The following is a 22,608-nucleotide window of genomic DNA, read 5'->3' as shown; positions in this document are numbered from 1 at the left end:
GCTATAAACGAACTGAACATTTGAGTAAATATTAAATAAATGGTCTGAAAACTAAGAAAAGGCCCAATAAATGTATTAAATACTTGGGTAAATGCCATTTAGGCAACGAAGTAGAGAACAGAGGCAAAAAAAAAAAAAAAAAAAAAAAATTGGAGCACTTAGGAATGCTTCTTGGTGAATTCAAAGAGTAATTCAAAATCAGAAACAATACACATGTGCAGATTAATAAGCATACACATGTTCCCTGTCACCTTTCTCACACATTCTTCCCATACATCTGGTACCCTACCTACACTTTCTACCATCCTCCTACCCACTGCCACCCATCCCTCCCACACATTATTACAAAAGAACATAACAAAGAACACTGCAACAGGTTTACTGGCCCATGCAAGGCAGGTACATGTCACCCCTTGGCTTAGACCAATGACCCACCCAGTCAGGTCATATCCACTTAAGGAAGGAGCACGACATCAAGCCTGGTAGCACAAGCTAGTCAGGTCCAACTCATACCCACCCACACCTACTCATGTATTTATCTAACCTATTTTTAAAACTACACAACATTTTAGCTTCTATGACAGTACTTGGGAGTTTGTTCCACTCATCCACAATTCTATTACCAAACCAGTGTTTTCCTATATCCTTCCTGAATCTAAATTTTTCCAACTTGAAACCATTGCTGCGAGTCCTGTCCTGGCAAGATATTTTCAGCACGCTATTTACATCCCCTTTATTCATTCCTGTTTTCCATTTATACATTTCAATCATACTTCTAATTCTATGCCTTTCTAGAGAGTGCAGATTCAGGGCCCTCGGTCTATCCACATAGGGAAGATTTCTGATATATGGGATCAACTTTGTCATCCTCCTCTGTACGTTTTCCAGTGTATTTATATCCATTTTGTAATATGGTGACCAGAACTGTGCAACATAATCTAAATGAGTTTTACCCAAGGATATATAGAGTTGAAGAACAACCTGAGGACTTCTATTATTTATGCTTCTAGATATGAAGCCAAGGATTCTGTAAGCTTTATTGCAAACACTTATGCACTGTTGTCTTGGTTTCACATTACTACTAACCAGAACTCCTAAATCCTTTTTGCAAACAGCAATATTAGGATCTACATTATTTAGTTCATATGTGGCATGGTTATTTTCCTGTCCAACATTTAGAACTTTGTATTTGTCTATATTGAACTGCCTCTGCCACTTCTCCAACCTTTGCATAAGTCTATTCAAATCATCCTGGAGTGCTCTAATGTCATTAGAATGAATTGGATGGGCCAGGACGGCCTATTTTGTTGTCATCAGCAAATCTGCTTATGTTGCTATTTATTCCCTCATCTATGTTGTTTATTTTTTTTATTTTATTATCACACTGGCCGATTCCCACCAAGGCAGGGTGGCCCGAAAAAGAAAAACTTTCACCATCATTCACTCCATCACTGTCTTGCCAGAAGGGTGCTTTACACTACAGTTTTTAAACTGCAACATTAACACCCCTCCTTCAGAGTGCAGGCACTGTACTTCCCATCTCCAGGACTCAAGTCCGGCCTGCCGGTTTCCCTGAATCCCTTCATAAATGTTACTTTGCTCACACTCCAACAGCACGTCAAGTATTAAAAACCATTTGTCTCCATTCACTCCTATCAAACACGCTCACGCATGCCTGCTGGAAGTCCAAGCCCCTCGCACACAAAACCTCCTTTACCCCCTCCCTCCAACCCTTCCTAGGCCGACCCCTACCCCGCCTTCCTGTAAATTGTAAACAAAAAGGAGCCCAACACTGACCCCTTGTGGAACACTGATTGTGACGTGCCCCCATTCTGATTTCTCCCCATTTATGCAAATTCTCTTCTGCCTATTTGTCAACCATGCCTCTACCCAAGAAAAAATTTCTTCGCCTGTTCCGTGTGGCTTAAGTTTCCTCAGTAACCTCTGATGTGGAACTCTATTGAAAGCTTACTCCAAGTCCATATACACAATATCATATTAATTACCATGATCTACCTCCTCAAACACCTTAGTGAAAAAAGTTAGTAAATTCTTAAGACAGGAACGCCCCTTTGTAAAACCGTGTTGAGATTCATTAATTTATGCCTTTCAAGATGGCTACAAATTGCCTCGGCAATTACTGATTCCATAAATTTTCCCACTATGAGGTATGGCTTATTGGTCTATAGTTCGAAGCTTAAGGACCTGTCACCTTCCTTGTAAATAGGTATTACATTTGCCATTTTCCACTTATCTGGCACTGTGCCAGTTTGTAGTGATATGTTGAAAAGATCAGCCAAAGGTTTGCTAAGTTCCTCTTTACATCAGGGCCTGGGGATTTGTTAGCTTTTAATTTATCTTTGTCTGAGGACCATGTCACTAGTTACCCTACTCGTGCACAGTTTATTATCATCCTGTTTTACATAATTTATTATTTCTGGAATTTCACTAGTATCTTCCTGAGTAAAAACTGAGACGATGTAAATACTGAAAATTTCACACATTTCCTTATCACTGTCAGTGATCTGACCTGAGTTACTCTTAAGTGGGCCTATCTTGTCCCTAATCTTACTTCTGTATACCTGAAAGAACCCTTTTAGGTTAGTCTTCGAATCCCTGGTGACCTTAGCCTCAATCCCTTTTAGGTTAGTCTTCGAATCCCTGGTGACCTTAGCCTCAATCCCTTTTTGCTTTTCTTAGTCTTTTTTTTATTTCTCTCTTTAATTGAATATATTGATTTCTTAACTGCCCATCCCCTCTTCTGACCAATGAGAAGTTTTAATATATTGTTCAGCCATTTGAGATCATTTTTGTTAGATCTAATTTCCCTATTCAGAGCAAAAGTTGTCTGGGCAGCTAGGACTATGCTCTTGAAAAATGTTATATTGGCAACCAACACCACCTACCTGACCCACAATCCGGTCATCTCAATTTAGCCCATCCAGGTAATTTCTCAGTCCCATGAAATTGGCCAAGTGGAAGTCTAGGACAGAGACTTGATTGCAGTTATCTGGGTAATTCCATGATATATTGAAAAGTGATTTGTGGTCGCTTTTCCCAAGCTCATCATTAACCTCAAGATCATCAGTGATTCTTTGTTGGCAAGAACCAAGTAAAGCAGATTGTTTCCTCTAGTTGATTCTGTCACAAACTGTTTTAAAAAGTAATCCTAAATCATAGCAAGAAAGTCACTAGACTCAAGATTTCTTGTAACATTGTTCCAATAAATTTGTCTAAAGTTAAAAATCTCCCATTAACACAACATTTTCATACCTAGACGCCTTATGATTTTCGTCTCATAGCAGCTTACTGCACTCCCTGTCAAGGTATGGGGGCCTATGAAACACACCTAAAACTAATTTTTCACGGCCCTCGAGAAACTGTAGCCAAACAGATTCTGTGTCCGATGTTTCTAATCTTATATCTTGTCTAACACAACAATTTAAACGATCTCTGACATTCATCACCACTCCACCACCCTTTCTATTGACCCTATCGATGTGGAATAGTTTATAACCATATGTTGCATTCAGAAGGCATTTCTCTATCTTTCAGGCTAAACCAGGTATCCGTTATAGCAATAATATCTATATTACCTAAATTTGCAAGTAATCTTAGCTCATCTATCTTATTTCTTAGACTCCTACTCTTTGTATAGTAAACCTTATGGGAGCTAGTCACTTGATGCCCTCTACTATCTCTTTGTTGATCAATTGCTTTGCCTTTACTGGCAACTTTATTTTGAATATTGTCTTTTAAACATATCCTTGAGGTATCCTGGTAATATATGCAGTTTTCAACCCTAATACTGCAGCCTGATTGTTTCCCACAAACACTCATACCACTATAATCTATCAGTTTAAAGTCCTAGACTAGTCATCAATGACCCACTCAATTGTATTGGCTAATGCAGCCACTCCAGCCCCAGAGAGATGAACCCCATCCCTTGCATACATATCACATTTGCCATAGAATTTGTCTGAGTTATAAGTGAATGGGATTGCAAGTTTCCTCCTTATCAGTGCCAACCATCTCACACTAACTCCCAAACCCATCTAGGCGAAGCTTCAGCCTCCTATTTCCCTACTGAAGAAGTAGAACCTCCTTCTTCAACTCTTTAACCTGAGATTCTAAAACACTACAGCAAGCCATGGTGCTCGGTAACACCCCACGCTAATTCCCAGATAGCTTAGGACAGGATGACTTCGTGTGCTACTGATGTCAGCGTACTGACCACTGATCTCAGCGTATTCTCACACACCATGTGCCATCCTCCCACAGATCTTTCTCACACATATCCCTACCATCCTTTAACCTTCTTTCTGCATATTTGTGTCATCCTCCCATATTCTTCCCAAATATCTTCTGCCTTCTTCTAACACTCGTGCATTCAAAGCTATCCCTCTCCCTCTCGCATCCTCTGCCATCCTTTCACAAGTCCTCTCACATATTCCACCACACCCAGAAAATCCCTCGACAGATTTGAGACTTACAAAGGTGCCAAAATTGGGGTTGAGCAGGTTGTTGATAGGAACGGACGCAGGTGTGAGGGCACCACCGGAAGAGTTTGAGATCTTGCTACCGATAGCGATGATGGTAACATCGCAGAGAGCGAAAGGTGTGATGCCTGAGACCGCATCCATCACAAAGATCTCCACCACCAGATCGATCCCCGTCGCTGGAGGAAGAGAAGAATAGATGCTGTCAGTGGCCCTGAAACCCAACAGAAGAAGAAGAGAAGAATAGAGATATAACGAGTAGTGGAGAGAGACGTTTAGAGGTAGGAAGAGTTTCACCAGCTCCGGTACTTGTTTTCCAGACCTGTAGTACTGAGTTGAGTTATAAACAATGACTGATAACACTCTCAGAAACATAACTCAACTAGGAAAGGAGGAAGGCTCAAAAATTGTGGCATATGTATACATTAACCCTTCATAAAATTGCTATGTACTATATTTATAAACAAATGAACAAGGAATTCAGTATAAGCCTTTTTTTTCTTCTTTTTTTTTGGAAAGCAAAATTTATTACAGATGAACACATTTAAAGTAGAAACATTTCACCGTAAGTGTCTTACTCAAATCTGGGACATTAACAGAACGGCATTTTCTTAATGAATGGCATTCGTTTTCCTCTCTTTTCTCAAATTGTTCCTAATATAATGTTAAATATTCTGGCATGAGGTTGAACTATTAACAGTGAGAACACACAATACACCAGAGAACCAGTGGTTGCACAGAAGTATGAGCTAGCTGCTGGCTCAAATGAGTCTGGCTGAAACGATTACCATAAATGAGGTAATCGTGTCAGCAAACCAATTCACCCCTGATAAGTCAGGAGTGCATCATGGTACCCGCCCGTCAAAAGACGATCTAGAACTGCATGGCATCATTATATGCCTGACCTCCTGTGCTTACAGTCAGGAAAGATGACTACAGGACATGTGGATAACCTTCTGTATACCACATAAATATATAACATACTTGGTGCAATACTGGGAATAGGGAGAGGCATAAAAGAGTAAGGAAGGAGAGAAGGATGAAAAGGGGATTGGAGCTGACAAGATATTAGTAGGAAAGAAATATTAAATTAACAGGTAGGGAGAAAGACATTAGATGGAGTAGGGAGGGAGGAAGCCATTAGTAGGGAGTAAAACATTAGGAAGGGTAGGGAGGGAGACATGCTAGGAGTACAGATGAATAGTCATTAGAGGGAAAAGGGAGAGGGCAGTGTTAGAGGAATGGGGAGTAGTAAGGAAGAGGAATGGGGAGTAGTAAAGAAGAGGAATAAGGAAACAGAAGTTAATTGAAGGAGGATCAGGGGTTAAAATATAAAATAAAGGGGAAATAAGGAATAAGGCAGATGTCAGAGGAAGATAAATCTTATGTGAAATAGGGAGAAACATCCATTTTAGAAAGAGAGGAGAAAGGGAGGAAGACAGGTGTTAGATGCAGAGTAGGAAGGGTGGCAGAGAGGGAGACAATATAGAAAGAAAAATTTATGAGACCTTTAAGAAAGAGAAAGTGGACAAAGAATTTTTCATTTAATTCTACTTCACATGGATGAGGGCAATGGGATGGAAGGGAAAAAAAGGGATATTTTGCTGAGTGGCAAAAGACACAGGTTAGATTGGTGGGGAATTTTTCCCATTTGATATGAGGATTTGATTCAACTGGTGGCAAATTTCCCCAGTGAAAGAAGGATTGGGTTAACCTGCAGAAGAATTTTCCTGAGTGACTGGAAGATTGAGTTTAGCTTGTGTGGATTTTTCCCAGTGATATAATGATTAGGTTGGATTGGTAGGATAAATTTCTAGTGACAGGAGGACTGAGACATACTGTTGCTGTTTTCCTACAGTGACTTGATGATTATTTAATTTATAGAGTAAAACTGCTGAGATTGGAAGAAAAAAATAGGAAAAGGAGTAGCATTATCAGAGTAATTTGAATAAACTGGGAGGAGAAAATCAGCAATAAAATGAGAGGGAGAGAGGAATAAAAGATAAGAATTATTATGTTTAAAAGGGTATAAATTATAGCCAAGTTGATGAGTAAGACACATGTTCAACAGTTGGGTACCATTATTGTTGAAACCTTTCAATAATAAAGATACCCAAACGTTGCAAATATGTCTAACTCATCAGTTATTATAATCACAAGAAAGTTCTAAAACTTTATATACTAGTCAAAGTACCTGGATAATGAAAAGTAATCATTTTTGATACGAGAAACTGTAAGAGTTACCTGTTATGGCACTGAAGAGCAAGAGCCCACAATGTCATACCAGGAGAGAGGATTTTATTAAATCTATTATGAAAAATTTCAAACCATGGAAGAAGTGGAAACTTTTGGAAAAAAAAATAAATTAAAACTCTTCAGAAATGTTGAAAATGCTCAAATTAGTTAAATTTTCCCTGAACGGTTGGGGAAAATCGAGTAAAGAGGGAAGAATAGCAATGATAGTTGTGGGGGGGGGGGGGAGGATTTATAAAGGTGGGGAATTGTATTATAATGAAAAGAGCTATTGAAAGGTATAGTGAAATAAATATGGTATGGAAAATAAGTGCAATCTAGTTACACGGCCACTTTGAAGAGCGGGAAAGGGGAGGGGGAAGTATGCTGAGGACGGGGAAAAAATCGCTGCTCAAAGCGGAGAAAGCTCCTTACTCTGGCAGGGAAACTATGAAAAATCGTATGTTAACCATATTTCAGAATGAATTTTAACTGAAAGGCATTATATTACAAGAGTATAACAGAATTTAGTCAGAGAATATATAGTATACTGCCAGAGTGTAATGGTATACTGCAAGAGTGTAATGGTATACTGCCAGTGTAATGGTATACTGCAAGAGTGTAATGGTATACTGCAAGAGTGTAATGGTATACTGCCAGTGTAATGGTATACTGCCAGTGTAATGGTATACTGCAAGAGTGTAATGGTATACTGCAAGAGTGTAATGGTATACTGCCAGTGTAATGGTATACTGCAAGAGTGTAATGGTATACTGCAAGAGTGTAATGGTATACTGCCAGTGTAATGGTATACTGCAAGAGTGTAATGGTATACTGCAAGAGTGTAATGGTATACTGCCAGTGTAATGGTATACTGCAAGAGTGTAATGGTATACTGCAAGAGTGTAATGGTATACTGCAAGAGTGTAATGGTATACTGCAAGAGTGTAATGGTATACTGCCAGTGTAATGGTATACTGCAAGAGTGTAATGGTATACTGCCAGTGTAATGGTATACTGCAAGAGTGTAATGGTATACTGCAAGAGTGTAATGGTATACTGCCAGTGTAATGGTATACTGCCAGTGTAATGGTATACTGCAAGAGTGTAATGGTATACTGCAAGAGTGTAATGGTATACTGCCAGTGTAATGGTATACTGCAAGAGTGTAATGGTATACTGCAAGAGTGTAATGGTATACTGCAAGAGTGTAATGGTATACTGCAAGTGTAATGGTATACTGCCAGTGTAATGGTATACTGCAAGAGTGTAATGGTATACTGCAAGAGTGTAATGGTATACTGCAAGAGTATAACTTAGTATACTACCCGAGCATAACAAAGTACAGTATGCTAAAAAAGAATAACAGTATTACAAAAGTATGCTGCTGGAGTATAACAGGACGATGACATATTACAAGGAATACAAAAACATAATATAAATTATTTCCAGAACAAATAAAACTTGACGGTGACTCTCAGCTGAGTGTTAGTTCCACTGACTCACAACCAGAGGACCCGGGTTAAATCCTGAACAGGTGCAGAGGTGTGCTAGTCTCCTTACCTGCTGTTGCCCTTGTTCACCAAACAGTAAATACGTATCTGGGTGGGTATCATCCTAGGAAGCAAGGATCGTGGGACTCTGAAATGAGCTGAGTATAATAAGAACTCTCAGCTTGTAAATTCAGGAGTTTAGAAAACAGTACGTAACCTACTTAGCACAGGCAAGGCGATGTCCAGCCTGTAACCCACGGTGTTGCCGGGCTTAAGAGGGTCCAGGGGGGCAGTGGTCTTTGTTAAAGTAAGGTTAGCGCTGCCGACAGTATTTGCGGGTCCAGGCGCCTGCATGAGAAAAGTGTAAATAGTAATGAGCGAGATAAACAGAAATAAGAACATAAGAATAGAAGAACACTACGGCAGACCTACTGGCCCAAACCAGGCAACCATTCCCACCTATCCACATGTCTAACCTTTTCTCAAAGTTTGCCTTGACTGCTTTCTTGTAATAGTTCAAGAATACAGGCATGCAAAGAGAAGTAACACAGAAATATATAATTAATACGTGATATTTACTGTTGTTGCATTTGTCCTGAAGTAACAAGTGTACACTAGAGGCAAATATTCTTCGATGTAGCTGTCACTAACGATAATTATTCCCGGACCCTCCATCTCTCTGACGTAACTCACTTATGTTTTAATTTCCTACCGATACTTCAAAAATAATTACATTAGCTACTGTAAACTAATTATCACCTGTTAAAAAATATCCTCTGACAAACTACCCTTTGATATAACTAACAAAGCATCTATTCCCATATCTAGCTGCCATCCCTTATTATAGTTAATCACCCTAATGTTGCTAATGTACCTTCATATGTCTACTAAACCGATATAAATACTTCCCTCTGATTTAACAACCTAAAATACCTCTTGTGTGTGTGTGTGTTTTCACCTAGTTGTGGTTTCAGGGGACAAGTCATACATCCTGGGCCTGCCTCTTTGCTGGTCGCTATTTGGTACACTTTCTCCTTGCTCCATGAGCTTTATTTAACCTCTCCTTAAAGCTATGTATGCATCATGCCTCCGCTACATCATTTTCTGGATTGTTCCACTTCCTGACAACTCTATGGCTGAAGAAATACTTCCTAACATTCCTGTGATTCATCATCTGTGTTTTCAACTTCCAGTTGCGACCTCATGTTGCTGTGTCCCATCTCTGAAACATTCTGTGTGTGTGTAATCACCTATTTGTACTCACCTATTTGTGGTTGCAGGGGTCGATTCACAGCTCCTGGCCCCGCCTCTTCGCTGATTGCTACTAGGTCCTCTCTCTCCCTGCCCCATGAGCTCTATCATACCTCGCCTTAAAACTATGTATGGTTCCCGTGTGTGTGTGTGTGTGTGTGTGTGTGTGTGTGTGTGTGTATTCACCTAATTGTGGTTGCAGGGGTCGAGACTCAGCACCTGGCCCAGCCTCTTCACCAACCGCTACTAGGTCCTCTCTTCCCCTGGTCCATGAGCTTTATCATACCTCGTCTTAAAAGTATGTATAGTTTCTGCCTCCACTACATCGCTTGCCAGACTATTCCACTTCCTAACTACTCAATGACTGAAGAAATTCTTCCTAACATCCCTTTGACTCATCTGAGTCTTCAGCTTCCAATTGTGACCCCTTGTTTCTGTGTCCCATTTCTGGAACATCCTGTCTCTGTCCACCTTGTCTATTCCATGCAGTATTTTGTATGTCATCATCATGTCTCCCCTGATCCTCCTGTCCTCCAGTGTTGTCAGACCAATTTCCCTTAACCTTTCTTCATAGGACATTTCCCCTAGCTCTGGAACTAGCCTTGTTGCAAACCTTTGCACTTTCTCTAATTTCTTGACGTGTTTGGCCAGGTGTGGGTTCCAAACTGGTGCTGCGTACTCCAGTATGGGCCTGACATACACAGTGTATAAAGTCTTGAACGATTCCTTACTGAGGTACCAGAACGCTATTCTCAGGTTTGCCAAGCGCCCATATGCCGCAGCAGTTATCTTGTTAATGTGTGCTTCTGGCGATGTATTCGGTATTATACTCACTCCAAGGTCTTTCTCCTTGAGTGAGGTTTGCAGCCTTTGGCCTCCTAGCCTATACTCTGTCTGCGGTCTTCTTTGCCCTCCTCCGATCTTTATGACTTTGCATTTGGCGGGGTTAAATTCTAGAAGCCAGTTTCCGGACCACACATCCAGCCTGTCTAGGTCTCTTTGTAGACCTGTCTGGTCTGCGTCTGATTTAATTCTCCTCATTAACTTCACGTCATCTGCAAACAGGGACACCTCAAAGTCTATCCCTTCCATCATGTCGTTCACATATACCAAGAATAGCACTGGTCCCAGGACTGACCCCTGTGGGACCCAGCTCGTCACTGGCACCCACTGTGATACTTCATCACGGACCATGACTCTCTCTTGCCTCCCTGTTAGGTATTCTCTGATCCATTGCAGGGCCCTTCCTGTTATACGTGCCTTTTCCTCTAGCTTCTGTACTCATCTCTTGTGAGGAACTGTGTCGAAGGCTTTCTTGCAGTCCAAGAAAATGCAATCAACCCACCCCTCCCTCTCATTTCCTACTATAGTTACCTTGTCATAAAACTCTAGTAGGTTTGTGACACAGGATTTGCCTTCCATGAATCCGTGCTGGCTGTTGTTTATAATCTTGTTCTGCTCCAGGTGCTCCACCACTTTCCTCCTGATAATCTTTTCCAAGACTTTGCATACTATACATGTCAGTAACACTGGTCTATAATTTAGTGCTTCATTTCTGTCTCTCTTCTTAAAGATGGGGACAACATTTGCCTTCTTCCATACTTCAGGTAGTTGCCCAGTTTCAAGGGAAGTGTTGAAGATTTTGGTTAGTGGCACATGTTGTGTCCCTGCTCCCTCTCTAAGGACCCACTGAGAGATGTTGTCTGGTCCCACCGCCTTTGACGTATCAAGGTCACTTAGGAGCTTCTCCACCTCCTCCTCAGTTGTGTGTAATTCATCCAACACCTGTTGGTATATCCCTTGTTGCAGTATGCCACTGTTTTGTGTGTGTCTCTGTACTCACCTATTTGTGGTTGCAGGGGTTGAGTCATAGCTCCTCGCCCTGCCTCTTTGCTAATTGCTACTAGGTCCTCTCTCTCCCTGCCCCATGAGCTTTATCATACCTCGCCTTAAAACTATGTATGGTTCCTGCCTCCACTACGCCACTTTCTAGGCTATTCCATGGCCTGACTACTCTATGACTGAAGAAATACTTCCTAACATCCCTTTGATTCATCTGAGTCTTCAACTTCCAATTGTGACCTCTTGTGTCTGTGTCCCTCCTCGGGAACATCCCGTCTTTCTCCACACAGTATTTTATATGTCGTTATCATGTCTCCCCTGACCCTCCTGTCCTCCAGTGTTGTCAGGCCGATTTCCCTCAACCTTTCTTCGTAGGACAATCCCCGTAGCTCTGGGACTAGTCTTGTTGCAAACCTTTGCACTTTCTCTAATTTCTTGACGTGCTTGACTAGGTGTGGATTCCAAACTGGTGCTGCATACTCCAGTATGGGCCTGACGTAAATGGTATACAGTCTTGAACGAATCCTTACTGAGGTATCGGAACGCTATCCGTAGGTTTGCCAGGCGCCTGTATGCTGCAGCAGTTATCTGATTGATGTGCGCCTCAGAAGATATGCTCGGTGTTATACTCACCCCCAGATCTTTTTCCTTGAGTGAAGTTTGCAGTCTTTGGCCATCTAAACTATATTGTGTCTGCAGTCTTCTTTGCCCTTCCCCAATCTTCATGACTTGCCATTTGGCAGGGTTAAGCTCAAGAACCCAGTTGCTGGACCAGGCATGTAGCCTGTCCAGGTCTCTTTGTAGTCCTGCCTGATCCTCATCCGATTTGATTCTTCTCATTAACTTCACATCATCTGCAAACAAGGACACTTCTGAGTCTATCCCTTCCCTTATGTCATTCACATATACCAAGAACAGCACAGGTCCTAGGACTGACCCCTGTGGAACCCCGCTTGTCACAGGCGCCCACTCTGACACCTCGCCACGTACCATGACTCGTTGTTGCCTTCCTGTCGGGTATTCTCTGATCCATTGCAGTGCCTTTCCTGTTATGTGTGCCTGATCCTTTAACTTTTGCAGTAACCTCTTGTGAGGTGTGTGTGTGTGTGTGTGTACTCACCTAATTGTGGTTGCAGGGGTCGAGACTCAGCTCCTAGCCCCGCCTATTCACTGATTGCTACTAGGTCCTCTCTCTCTCTCTGCTTCCTGAGCTTTATCATACCTCTTCTTAAAACTGTGTATGGTTCCTGCCTCCACTACACTTGCTAGGCTATTCCACTTCCTGACGACTCTATGACTGAAGAAATACTTCCTAACGTCCCTGTGACTCGTCTGAGTCTTCAGCTTCCAGTTCTGACCCCTTGTTCCTGTGTCCCCTCTCTGGAACATCCTATCTCTGTCCACCTTATCTATTCCCCGCAGTATCTTGTATGTCGTTATCATGTCTCCCCTGACCCTTCTGTCCTCCAGTGTCGTCAGTCCGATTTCCCTCAACCTTTCCTCGTACGACATTCCCCTGAGCTCTGGGACTAGCCTTGTTGCAAACCTTTGTACTTTCTCTAACTTCTTGACGTGCTTGACCAGGTGTGGGTTCCAGACTGGTGCTGCATACTCCAGTATGGGCCTAACATACACAGTGTACAGTGTCTTGAACGATTCCTTATTAAGGTATCGGAACGCTATTCTCAGGTTTGCCAGGTGCCCGTATGCTGCAGCAGTTATTTGGTTGATGTGTGCCTCCGGTGATGTGCTCGGTGTTATGGTCACCCCAAGGTCTTTCTCCCTGAGTGAGGTCTGTAGTCTTTGTCCACCTAGCCTATACTCTGTCTGCGGTCTTCTTTGCCCCTCCCCAATCTTCATGACTTTGCATTTGGCAGGATTGAATTCGAGAAGTCAGTTTCTGGGCCACATGTCCAGCCTCTCCAGGTCTCTTTGCAGTCCTGCCTCATCCTCGTCCGATTTAATTCTTCTCATCAACTTCACGTCATCTGTGTGTGTGTACTCACCTATTTGTACTCACCTATTTGTGGTTGCAGGGGTCGAGTCCTAGCTCCTGGCCCCGCCTCTTCACCGGTTGCTACTAGACCCTCTCTCTCCCCGCTCCATGAGCTTTATCAAACCTCGTCTTAAAACTGTGTATGGTTCCTGCCTCCACTACGTCATTTTCTAGGCTATTCCACTGCCTTACAACTCTATGACTGAAGAAATACTTCCTACTATCTCTCTGACTCATTTGTGTCTTCAACTTCCAATTGTGGCCTCTTGTTTCTGTGTCCCCTCCCTGGAACATCCTGTCCTTGTCCACCTTGTCTATTCCACGCAGTATTTTATATGTCGTTATCATGTCTCCCCTGACCCTCCTGTCCTCCAGTGTCGTCAGGCCGATTTCCCTTAATCTTTCTTCATAGGACATTCCCCTTAGCTCTGGAACTAACCTTGTTGCAAACCTTTGTACTTTCTCTAGTTTCTTGACGTGCTTTATCAAGTGCGGGTTCCAAACAGGTGCTGCATACTCCAGTATGACATACAGCCTGACATACACGGTGTACAGTGTCTTGAATGATTCCTTACTAAGGTGTCGGAATGCTGTTCTCAGGTTTGCCAGGCGCCCATATGCTGCAGCAGTTATCTGATTGATGTGTGCTTCCGGAGACATGCTCGGTGTTATACTCACCCCAAGATCTTTCTCCTTGAGTGAGGTTTGCAGTCTTTGGCCACCTAGCCTATACTCTGTCTGTGGTCTTCTGTGCCCTTCCCCTATCTTCATGACTTTGCATTTGGCAGGATTAAATTCGAGAAGCCATTTGCTGGACCAGGTGTCCAGTCTGTCCAGGTCTCTTTGAAGTCCTGCCTGGTCCTCATCAGATTTAATTCTCCTCATTAACTTCACATCATCTGCAAACAGGGACACTTCTGAGTCTAACCCTTCCGTCATGTCGTTCACATATACCAAAAATAGCACTGGTCCTAGGACCGACCCCTGTGGGACCCCGCTCGTCACAGGTGCCCACTGTGATACATCATTACGTACCATGACTCGTTGTTGCCTCCCTGTCAGGTATTCTCTGATCCATTGCAGTGCCCTTCCTGTTATATGCGCCTGATGCTCTAGCTTCTGCACTAATCTCTTGTGAGGAACTGTGTCAAAAGCCTTCTTGCAGTCCAAGAAGATGCAATCAACCCACCCCTCTCTCTCTTGTCTTACTTCTGTTATTTTATCATAAAACTCCAGAAGGTTTGTGACACAGGATTTGCCTTCCGTGAATCCGTGCTGGTTGGCATTTATACTCCTGTTCCGTTCCAGGTGCTCCACCACTCTCCTCCTGATAATCTTCTCCATAATTTTGCATACTATACACGTTAATGACACAGGTCTATAGTTTAGTGCCTCTTTTCTGTCTCCTTTTTTGAAAATGGGAACTACATTTGCCGTCTTCCATACCTCAGGTAGTTGCCCAGTTTCCAGGGATGTGTTGAAGATTGTGGTAAGTGGTACGCACAACATATCTGCTCCCTCTCTAAGGACCCATGGAGAGATGTTGTCCGGTCCCATTGCCTTTGAGGTATCGATGTCCCTTAGCAGTTTCTTCACCTCCTCCTCATCTGTATGTATGTCGTCCAACACTTGTTGGTGTATTCCTTGTTGGTGTCCCCATCTGGTCTGTCCCCTCAGAGTCCTTCCTGTCTCTACTGTAAATACTTCCTTAAATCTCGTGTTGAGCTCCTCACATACCTCTTGATCGTTTCTTGTGAGTTCTCCACCTTCTTTCCTCAGCCTTATCACCTGGTCCTTGACTGTTGTCTTCCTCCTAATGTGGCTATACAGCAGTTTCGGGTCAGATTTGACTTTCGATGCTATGTCGTTTTCATACTGTCGCTGGGCCTCCCTCCTTATCTGCGCATACTCGTTTCTGGCTCTTCTACTAATCTCCTTGTTTTCCTGGGTCCTATGCCTCCTGTACCTTTTCCATTCTCTGTTGCACTTAGTTTTTGCCTCCCTACACCTTCGGGTAAACCAAGGACTCGTTTTGGTCTTCCTATTATTTCTGTTTCCCTTGGGAACAAAACTTTCCTCTGCCTCCTTGCACTTTGTTGCCACATATTCCATCATCTCGTTTACTGATTTTCCTACCATTTCTCTGTCCCACTGAACCTCCTGCAGGAAGTTTCTCATACCTGTGTAGTCCCCCCTTTTATAGTTTGGCCTGTCCCCTTCAGTTCCTGTTACCTTCTCCACTTGTAACTCTACTATATAGTCAAAACTCAGAACCACATGATCGCTAGCTCCAAGGGGCCTCTCGTAAGTGATGTCCTCGATGTCTGAACTGCTCAGGGTGAACACAAGATCCAGTCTTGCTGGCTCATCCTCCCCTCTCTCTCTGGTTGTGTCCCTGACATGTTGATGCATGAGGTTTTCAAGTACCACATCCAACATCTTGGCTCTCCATGTTTCGGGACCCCCATGTGGCTCCAGGTTTTCCCAGTCGATCTCCCTGTGGTTGAAATCGCCCATTACCAGTAACTTTGCTCTGCTCGAGTGAGCTCTTCTTGCCACCTCAGCCAGTGTGTCCACCATCACCCTGTTGTTTTCTTCGTACTCCTCTCTTGGCCTCCTGCAGTTCTGTGGTGGGTTATACATCACTCCAATGACTACTTTATGTTCTCCGGACTGAATTGTACCTACAATGTAGTCTCTTTCTCCAATCATGTCCATGCCTTCCATTTGTGTGTGTTTGTGTGTGTGTGTGTGTGTGTTTGTGTGTGTGTGTGTCTGTGTATGTCTGTGTATATCTGTGTATGTCTGTGTGTGTCTGTGTGTGTCTGTGTGTGTCTGTGTGTGTCTGTGTGTATGTGTTTGTTTTAAGATGAAATCCTGCACTTCAACTTGAAGCATAATTTATTCACAGGTTGCAGAGTTAATCACTCAGAGAAAATGAATTGTAAGAACCAGATCTAAACATACGATAAACATTAAAATGAGTAAAAGAAAAGAGAAAGCGAATAAAGAAGAAAAAACAGAAACAAAGTAACACTATCGTCCGTTCAGTATTACACAAGGGATGATTGTCTCTGATTATATATATATATATATATATATATATATATATATATATATATATATATATATATATATATATATATATATATATATATAAACTAACAAAACATTACTTTCCCAAATTACTGCAATACTTACGTATCTCTTCTTTCTATCAAGTGTTTCGGGTTCCGTAAGAGAAACACCTGCGGAGCTGTCATAGTCATTTAGGCCAGCACTCTGGTACTGTCCAAAGTTCTTGCTCCGGTCGTTGTCAAAGTTGTAGCTCATCCCGTGGTAAAGGTGGTCGTCCTTATTGCTTGTGTCACCGCCGGTGCTGTAGTGGTCGTTGGCTTCGAGCTGAAGCCGGGGTTCCTGGTCCTTCTCTTTAACACCATCAGCAACATTCATGTCATTGATGACGACCTTCTTGACCAATGGGACAGCGTCGGGAAGCATATCCTGAGGAACAGTACTGCTTTTTTGAATGAGTCGTTACTGCATATATTATTATAATCAAAAAGAAGCGCTAAGCCACAAGGGCTATACAACAGTGAGTCGTTACTGAAAATCAGCCGAAAATGACGTGCACTCTGAAGGAGGGGTGTTAATGTTGCAGTTTAAAAACTGTAGTGTAAAGCACCCTTCTGGCAAGACAGTGATGGAGTGAATGATGGTGAAAGTTTTTCTTTTTCGGGCCACCCTGCCTTGGTGGGAATCGGCCGGTGTGATAATAAAAAAAAAAAAAAAAAAGATTTTTACCAAACACGCTGAATAGATTATGTTGAGGATTACCCTAGTTAAACTTGGAAGGCCGTGGACACTGAAAATCAGTTAAATACGGACAGGAAGATTCTTTATGGTATTGGAATGTACGTGAGACAAAGATTACCAGAGTCACTGTGGTCATTCTAAAACCAGTTACCCTTAAAATTTTTATTAAAAAAGTAATGATAATCGAATCTATATATTTACAAAAAAAAATATTAATAATAATATCGTTTCACTTAGACAGTAAATATAAGATGCAGTGAAAATTTACTCTCTTAAACACACACAAAGACTCTTCTGTTCAAGCATGTTATTTTTGCCTAAATGACCTTTACACTTAAGTTAACATATAAACACACAAAAATATGCACTATGCTTTAGTTACCAATTAAGTCTCCCTGCCTCTCGTGGTGAAAGGCTCTTGATTTAAGAAAGTGGCGCTGTTTTCTTCCTTAGATCAAATCTTTTGATCTAGGCAATCGGACTCCATTTTTATGTTAAACTCGTCATTTTACGTTCAAATTTTTTCTCAGTAAATGAGATTTCTCAGTCTACTTTCTATTGAATTTTAAATTATATATATATATATATATATATATATATATATATATATATATATATATATATATATATATATATATATATATATATATATATATATCAAAAGGCGAATTGCCTTAAAATGTGTTAAGTTTCAGATTTCTCTTCAGAATATTTCTCATTAAAGGGATTAGTGGAATATTTCATGCTTTCAGTTTACCTCAAACTTCCTATATATTAGGAATATATCTCCCTTGATATGTATAGGGCTGATATGTTTAGGGCTCTGGTGGCCTGGTGGCTAACGCTCTCGCTTCACACGGCGAGGGTCTGGGTTCGATTCCCAGCCAGAGTAGAAACATTGGACGTGTTTCTTTCCACCTGTTGTCTATGTTCCCCATCAGTAAAATGGGTACCTGGGTGTTAGTCGACTGGTGTGGGTCGCATCCTGGGACACTGACCTAATTTGCCCGAAATGTACCGAAATGCGGAGCATAACAAGGGACTTTCTATATAGTAGTATGTCATTGTTGTCAGCTAGGACTGTATACCTTGTACATGTACTTGTAGTAAATAAAGATATTATTATTATTATTATTATTATACACTGAGAACAGAATTTCAGATATACTTGGAGTATCTGGATCTCAATATGTATACACTTTATAATTTACTTTAATCCCTAAATTAGGGATTATTCTTACCTGGTCATATACAAGGAACACGAAGCCTTTAGTGACTTCTCATGTAGTTAATTTTTAAGCTTAGTAAACCAAACCTGCTTTTGTTAAATCACATATTTTTTTGTAAAGTATTCTGATTCTGTTGCTTCTTCAACTTTAGTTCATAGTAAGAGATGCGATACCAGGCGAGGCATCCACGACAAATTATCGGAATAAATTGTCCCGCTGTCGTCTTAACTCTTTTTAATTCCCGTCCGACGCGACACATAAAAGTGAGGAAATGGCCAGTTTATGTCAGCATCGGATGTCTGTAAATAGGAGCCGTATTAATCTTTTATAATGATAAAAAACTTATGGGTCATTAACTTGCCCACAGGATGGGTATGGGGTGCATAATTAACATATTTAAGTAATTATAGGTCACTATCTTGACTTGAAGGATACGGGAAGGATGCTTTGGGGGGCACCCCCCCCCCCGCGGCCCAGTCCAAGACCAGGGTCCGATCTTAATATATAGCTAGTAATTTTCAATAAAAAAATTATTGGAATTATTGGTTTTTTTTTTTTTTTTTTTTTTTTTTCAAGCAAGCTAACAAGTGTTTTGTTGAGATGTATTTTTCAGTACTCATGAAACTGTATTGACACGATTGGAGACAAACCACGGTACGGGTGGGGATTGAACTCGCGGCAAGCGAGTCGTAGAACTCCAGGTCAGCCCCCTAAGTTTCAAGACTCACTTGCCGCGAGTTCAATCCCCACCCATAACGTGGTTTGTACTTTTCAGTCATTTTTAATTGTTATTCATTTTGAAATCGTTAACGATTAATATATTTCTATAATTTCCACTTCAATAATTACCTGGAGTTTACCTGGAGAGAGTTCCGGGGGTCAACGCCCCCGCGGCCCGGTCTGTGACCAGACCTATGATGATTCCAATTTATACTTCAGTTTTTTTTTGGTGTAATAAATTTTCATTTTATATTCTATCAAATATTGGATTACACAAACTATTTCCTCAGCTCATCCTCTCAGTCATTGTTAGGATATAACTTTCGGCTAACGTTAAATTTGCAACCGTGATGCTTCAGTTAAAAAAAAGTAATTATTTAAGTTTTAATTATTTTAACGTGCGTTCGGCGGACCTCTTTTTTTTCTGTTCGGGTTTGAGAAGTTGCTGTCACTTGGCAATTATTGCAGAAAATTGCATGACATTGTGATGCATCTCGGTCGGGAGTTACGGCACAAATTGAAGCACTAGTCAAAACACTGGAAGAAGCACTAATTGAAGCACTAGTTGAAGCACTGGTTGAAGCACTGATTGAAGCACTGGTCGAAGCACTAATTGAAGCACTAATTGAAACTAGTTGAAGCACTAATTGAAACTAGTTGAAGCACTAATTGAAACTAGTTGAAGCACTAATTGAAGCACTAGTCAAAACACTGGAAGAAGCACTAATTGAAGCACTGGTTGAAGCACTGATTGAAGCACTAATTGAAGCACTGGTCGAAGCACTAATTGAAACACTAATTGAAACTAGTTGAAGCACTAATTGAAGCACTAGTTGAAGCACTAGTTGAAGCACTGGTTTAAGCACCGGTTGAATCACCAATTGAAGCACTAGTTGAAGCACTAATTGAAGCACTAATTGAAACACTAATTGAAGCACTACTTAAAGCACTGGTTGAAACACTAATTAAAACACTGGTTCTCTAGAGAAATTTTCATCTTCTACAACAAAGTCTTACCTGAAGGAAAACGATCCTTTCAGTCTCTGTCAACAACCTCGTCGCTCAGCTGTAAACTGCCTTATAACGAAAATTTTCCTAATGTTGCCAGAGAGGCTGCTACCTTCTGGAAAAAAAATTACCCGAGCGAAGAAAATCCCTTAAAGAAGAAAACGTACAGTGAACTACCATATGGCGATCACTCACGTAACCTCAGCTGGGGGGGGTTGTTCGTTATCTTGAGGTTAGGGTTACCTGGTGAAGGAGGTCCTGAAGGGTGTCGTCTCTGTGGATGACAACGGTAAGCACCTGCACGTCGAACATTGGGTGATCAGGCTCTCTGGTGCTGTCGTTGGTGCCTATAAAACAAGGCAGAACATTAGGTAATTACCCGCAGGGCTTGTGAAGGAGGGAATATAGCGTTACGACGTATGAAAATGTAAGAGGTTGAAAACGAGAGAGAGAGAGAGAGAGAGAGAGAGAGAGAGAGAGAGAGAGAGAGAGAGAGAGAGAGAGAGAGAGAGAGAGAGAGAGAGAGAGAGAGAGAGAGAGAATTATTATATTCATAACTAAGCGCTAAACCCACGTAATATAACTTTGGTATAACTGTGTCTAGCATTAGGAATAATATTAGGAGATAAGTAAATAATGGAAATGATTGTTATAGGAATGCAATTAGAAGTCTGAGTAGATCTATAACCCACTATGATAACATGAACGTAGATAAGTATGTTTATGGAGCAACGTGCAATGTGAACACTGACTGATGTTGTAGTGGCCAGGCTTAGGCTTGGTTACAAGTACTTCTGGCAGTTTGGCAGACACACAGATGATGATCAAACTAAGTGTAAATTATGTGATCAGGCAGATGGTCACTGTCTTGAACACTATGTGCTTAATTGTCCACTTGTGATGAATGGTTTGAAAAAACCGACAAGTTGAAGATTGAGACACTTATGCAGCATATGGGAATCTTTATTCAGGAAACGTTTCGCCACACAGTGGCTTCATCAGTCCAATACAAAGAGGAAGGCGTAAGGAGAGGAGGAGTATGAGGTAATCAGTCCCTCAGCCTGGAGTCGATGTGTTCAGTCCATCAATCTTGTAGAATGTACAGCATTGGGCCGTAGACGTGGCTTATATACTGTAGTGAGGTGACTTGAAGCAGGCGGAGGCGGGATCATAGTGGTACCATCCACTAGTCGAAGTAGGTCTTTGTCCAAAGGTTGAACAAGCGTTGAAGAATTCTTTGTAAGAAGATCCCATGATGCTGCAGTGTCTGACAGTTGTGATGAATGGTTTGAAAAAACCGACAAGTTGAAGATTGAGACACTTATGCAGCATATGGGAATCTTTATTCAGGAAACGTTCCGCCACACAGTGGCTTCATCAGTCCAATACAAAGAGGAAGGCGTAAGGAGAGGAGTAGTTTGAGGTAATCAGTCCCTCAGCCTGGAGTCGATGTGTTCAGTCCATCAATCTCCAGGCTGAGGGACTGATTACCTCATACTCCTCCTCTCCTTACGCCTTCCTCTTTGTATTGGACTGATGAAGCCACTGTGTGGCGAAACGTTTCCTGAATATTATTATTATAATCAAGGGGGAAGCGCTAAACCCGGAGGATTATACAGCGGTTTCCTGAATAAAGATTCCCATATGCTGCATAAGTGTCTCAATCTTCAATTGTCCACTTATTGAGGAATACAGAGACAGACAATATAATAACCTACGTGACATGTCAAGATATCTTATTAATGAAATAAGATACCAGATATGCTAAGCAAATTTCCTAAATTTGCTTGTAACAGATAAGTGAACTATAGATATGTAAATATAAATCCATATGTATTCATGTTAACCTTTAGGGCCTAGTTCCTGAGCCTTTTGTGTATCCATATACTCTTGCGCTACCATCCACAGGATGGATATGGGTTGCACAATAAACTAGCCACTTCAGTGGCAAAATCTAATCTAAACCCACGAGGGCAATGATCCTTGTGGATTTAGAATTTAGTTATGATTATATAGAGAGAGAATGACTCACTCGAAGCAACAATCTCCACATTATACTGTCTTCCAGGCTCCAGATGGGCTCCGGGACGAAGGCTGATCAGACCAGAGGAATCATGGATATCGAAGAGGCTATGTACTTCCTTGTTGCTGTCGTATATGGTGTAGTGGATGGTGGCACAAGGGCAGCGGGTGTTGATGCCAGGTCCTAGTGGGCAGGTCAAACCCAAGTCTTCGTCCTCAGCTACTGCCTGGTACACCACACCTGTGGGGCAAAATACAGGCGAGCCTCAGCATTTAATCGGCTACTTCCTGCTATTAATATTAATTGTAATTGTTAAATTTTAAATATAGCATTTAGTTGGCTTCTTTTTTCAGGTAAGAGTAGTAATAATTATATAACTTTAAATATATAAGGGTAATAAGATCAATTATTTAATAGTAACTACATATAATACAGTACATTAATGAACCAGACATAAACCTGAGTCCGAGTACTACAATATAAATTAAATGACATATAC

General features: G+C 41.5%; 1 protein-coding gene across 2 annotated transcripts in view; it reads right to left on the bottom strand.

The window, feature by feature from the left end:
- The window catches only part of LOC128699017 (uncharacterized), a 125,530-nt gene extending 103,187 nt beyond the window's left edge, over nt 1-22,343 (bottom strand). Inside the window, exons 1-5 of one of the 2 annotated variants that reach the window (XM_070096877.1) lie at nt 22,119-22,343; nt 20,330-20,433; nt 16,515-16,817; nt 8,446-8,572; nt 4,494-4,678 (exon numbers count right to left, since the gene is read on the bottom strand). In XM_070096877.1, the coding sequence (XP_069952978.1) occupies nt 4,494-4,678; nt 8,446-8,572; nt 16,515-16,817; nt 20,330-20,398 (684 nt within the window). In that variant the 5' untranslated portion in view covers nt 20,399-20,433; nt 22,119-22,343. Of the gene's footprint in view, nt 1-4,493; nt 4,679-8,106; nt 8,224-8,445; nt 8,573-16,514; nt 16,818-20,329; nt 20,434-22,118 lie in introns of those variants that run through there. The other variant, XM_070096878.1, reaches the window with a different exon arrangement.
- Nucleotides 22,344-22,608: the final 265 nt, after the last annotated feature.

The sequence above is a fragment of the Cherax quadricarinatus genome, chromosome 55 (genome assembly GCF_038502225.1).
Source record: "Cherax quadricarinatus isolate ZL_2023a chromosome 55, ASM3850222v1, whole genome shotgun sequence".
Lineage (NCBI taxonomy): Eukaryota > Metazoa > Arthropoda > Malacostraca > Decapoda > Parastacidae > Cherax > Cherax quadricarinatus.
Note: the sequence above shows the minus strand (reverse complement) of the source record. Positions and strands in the feature narration are given on the sequence as shown.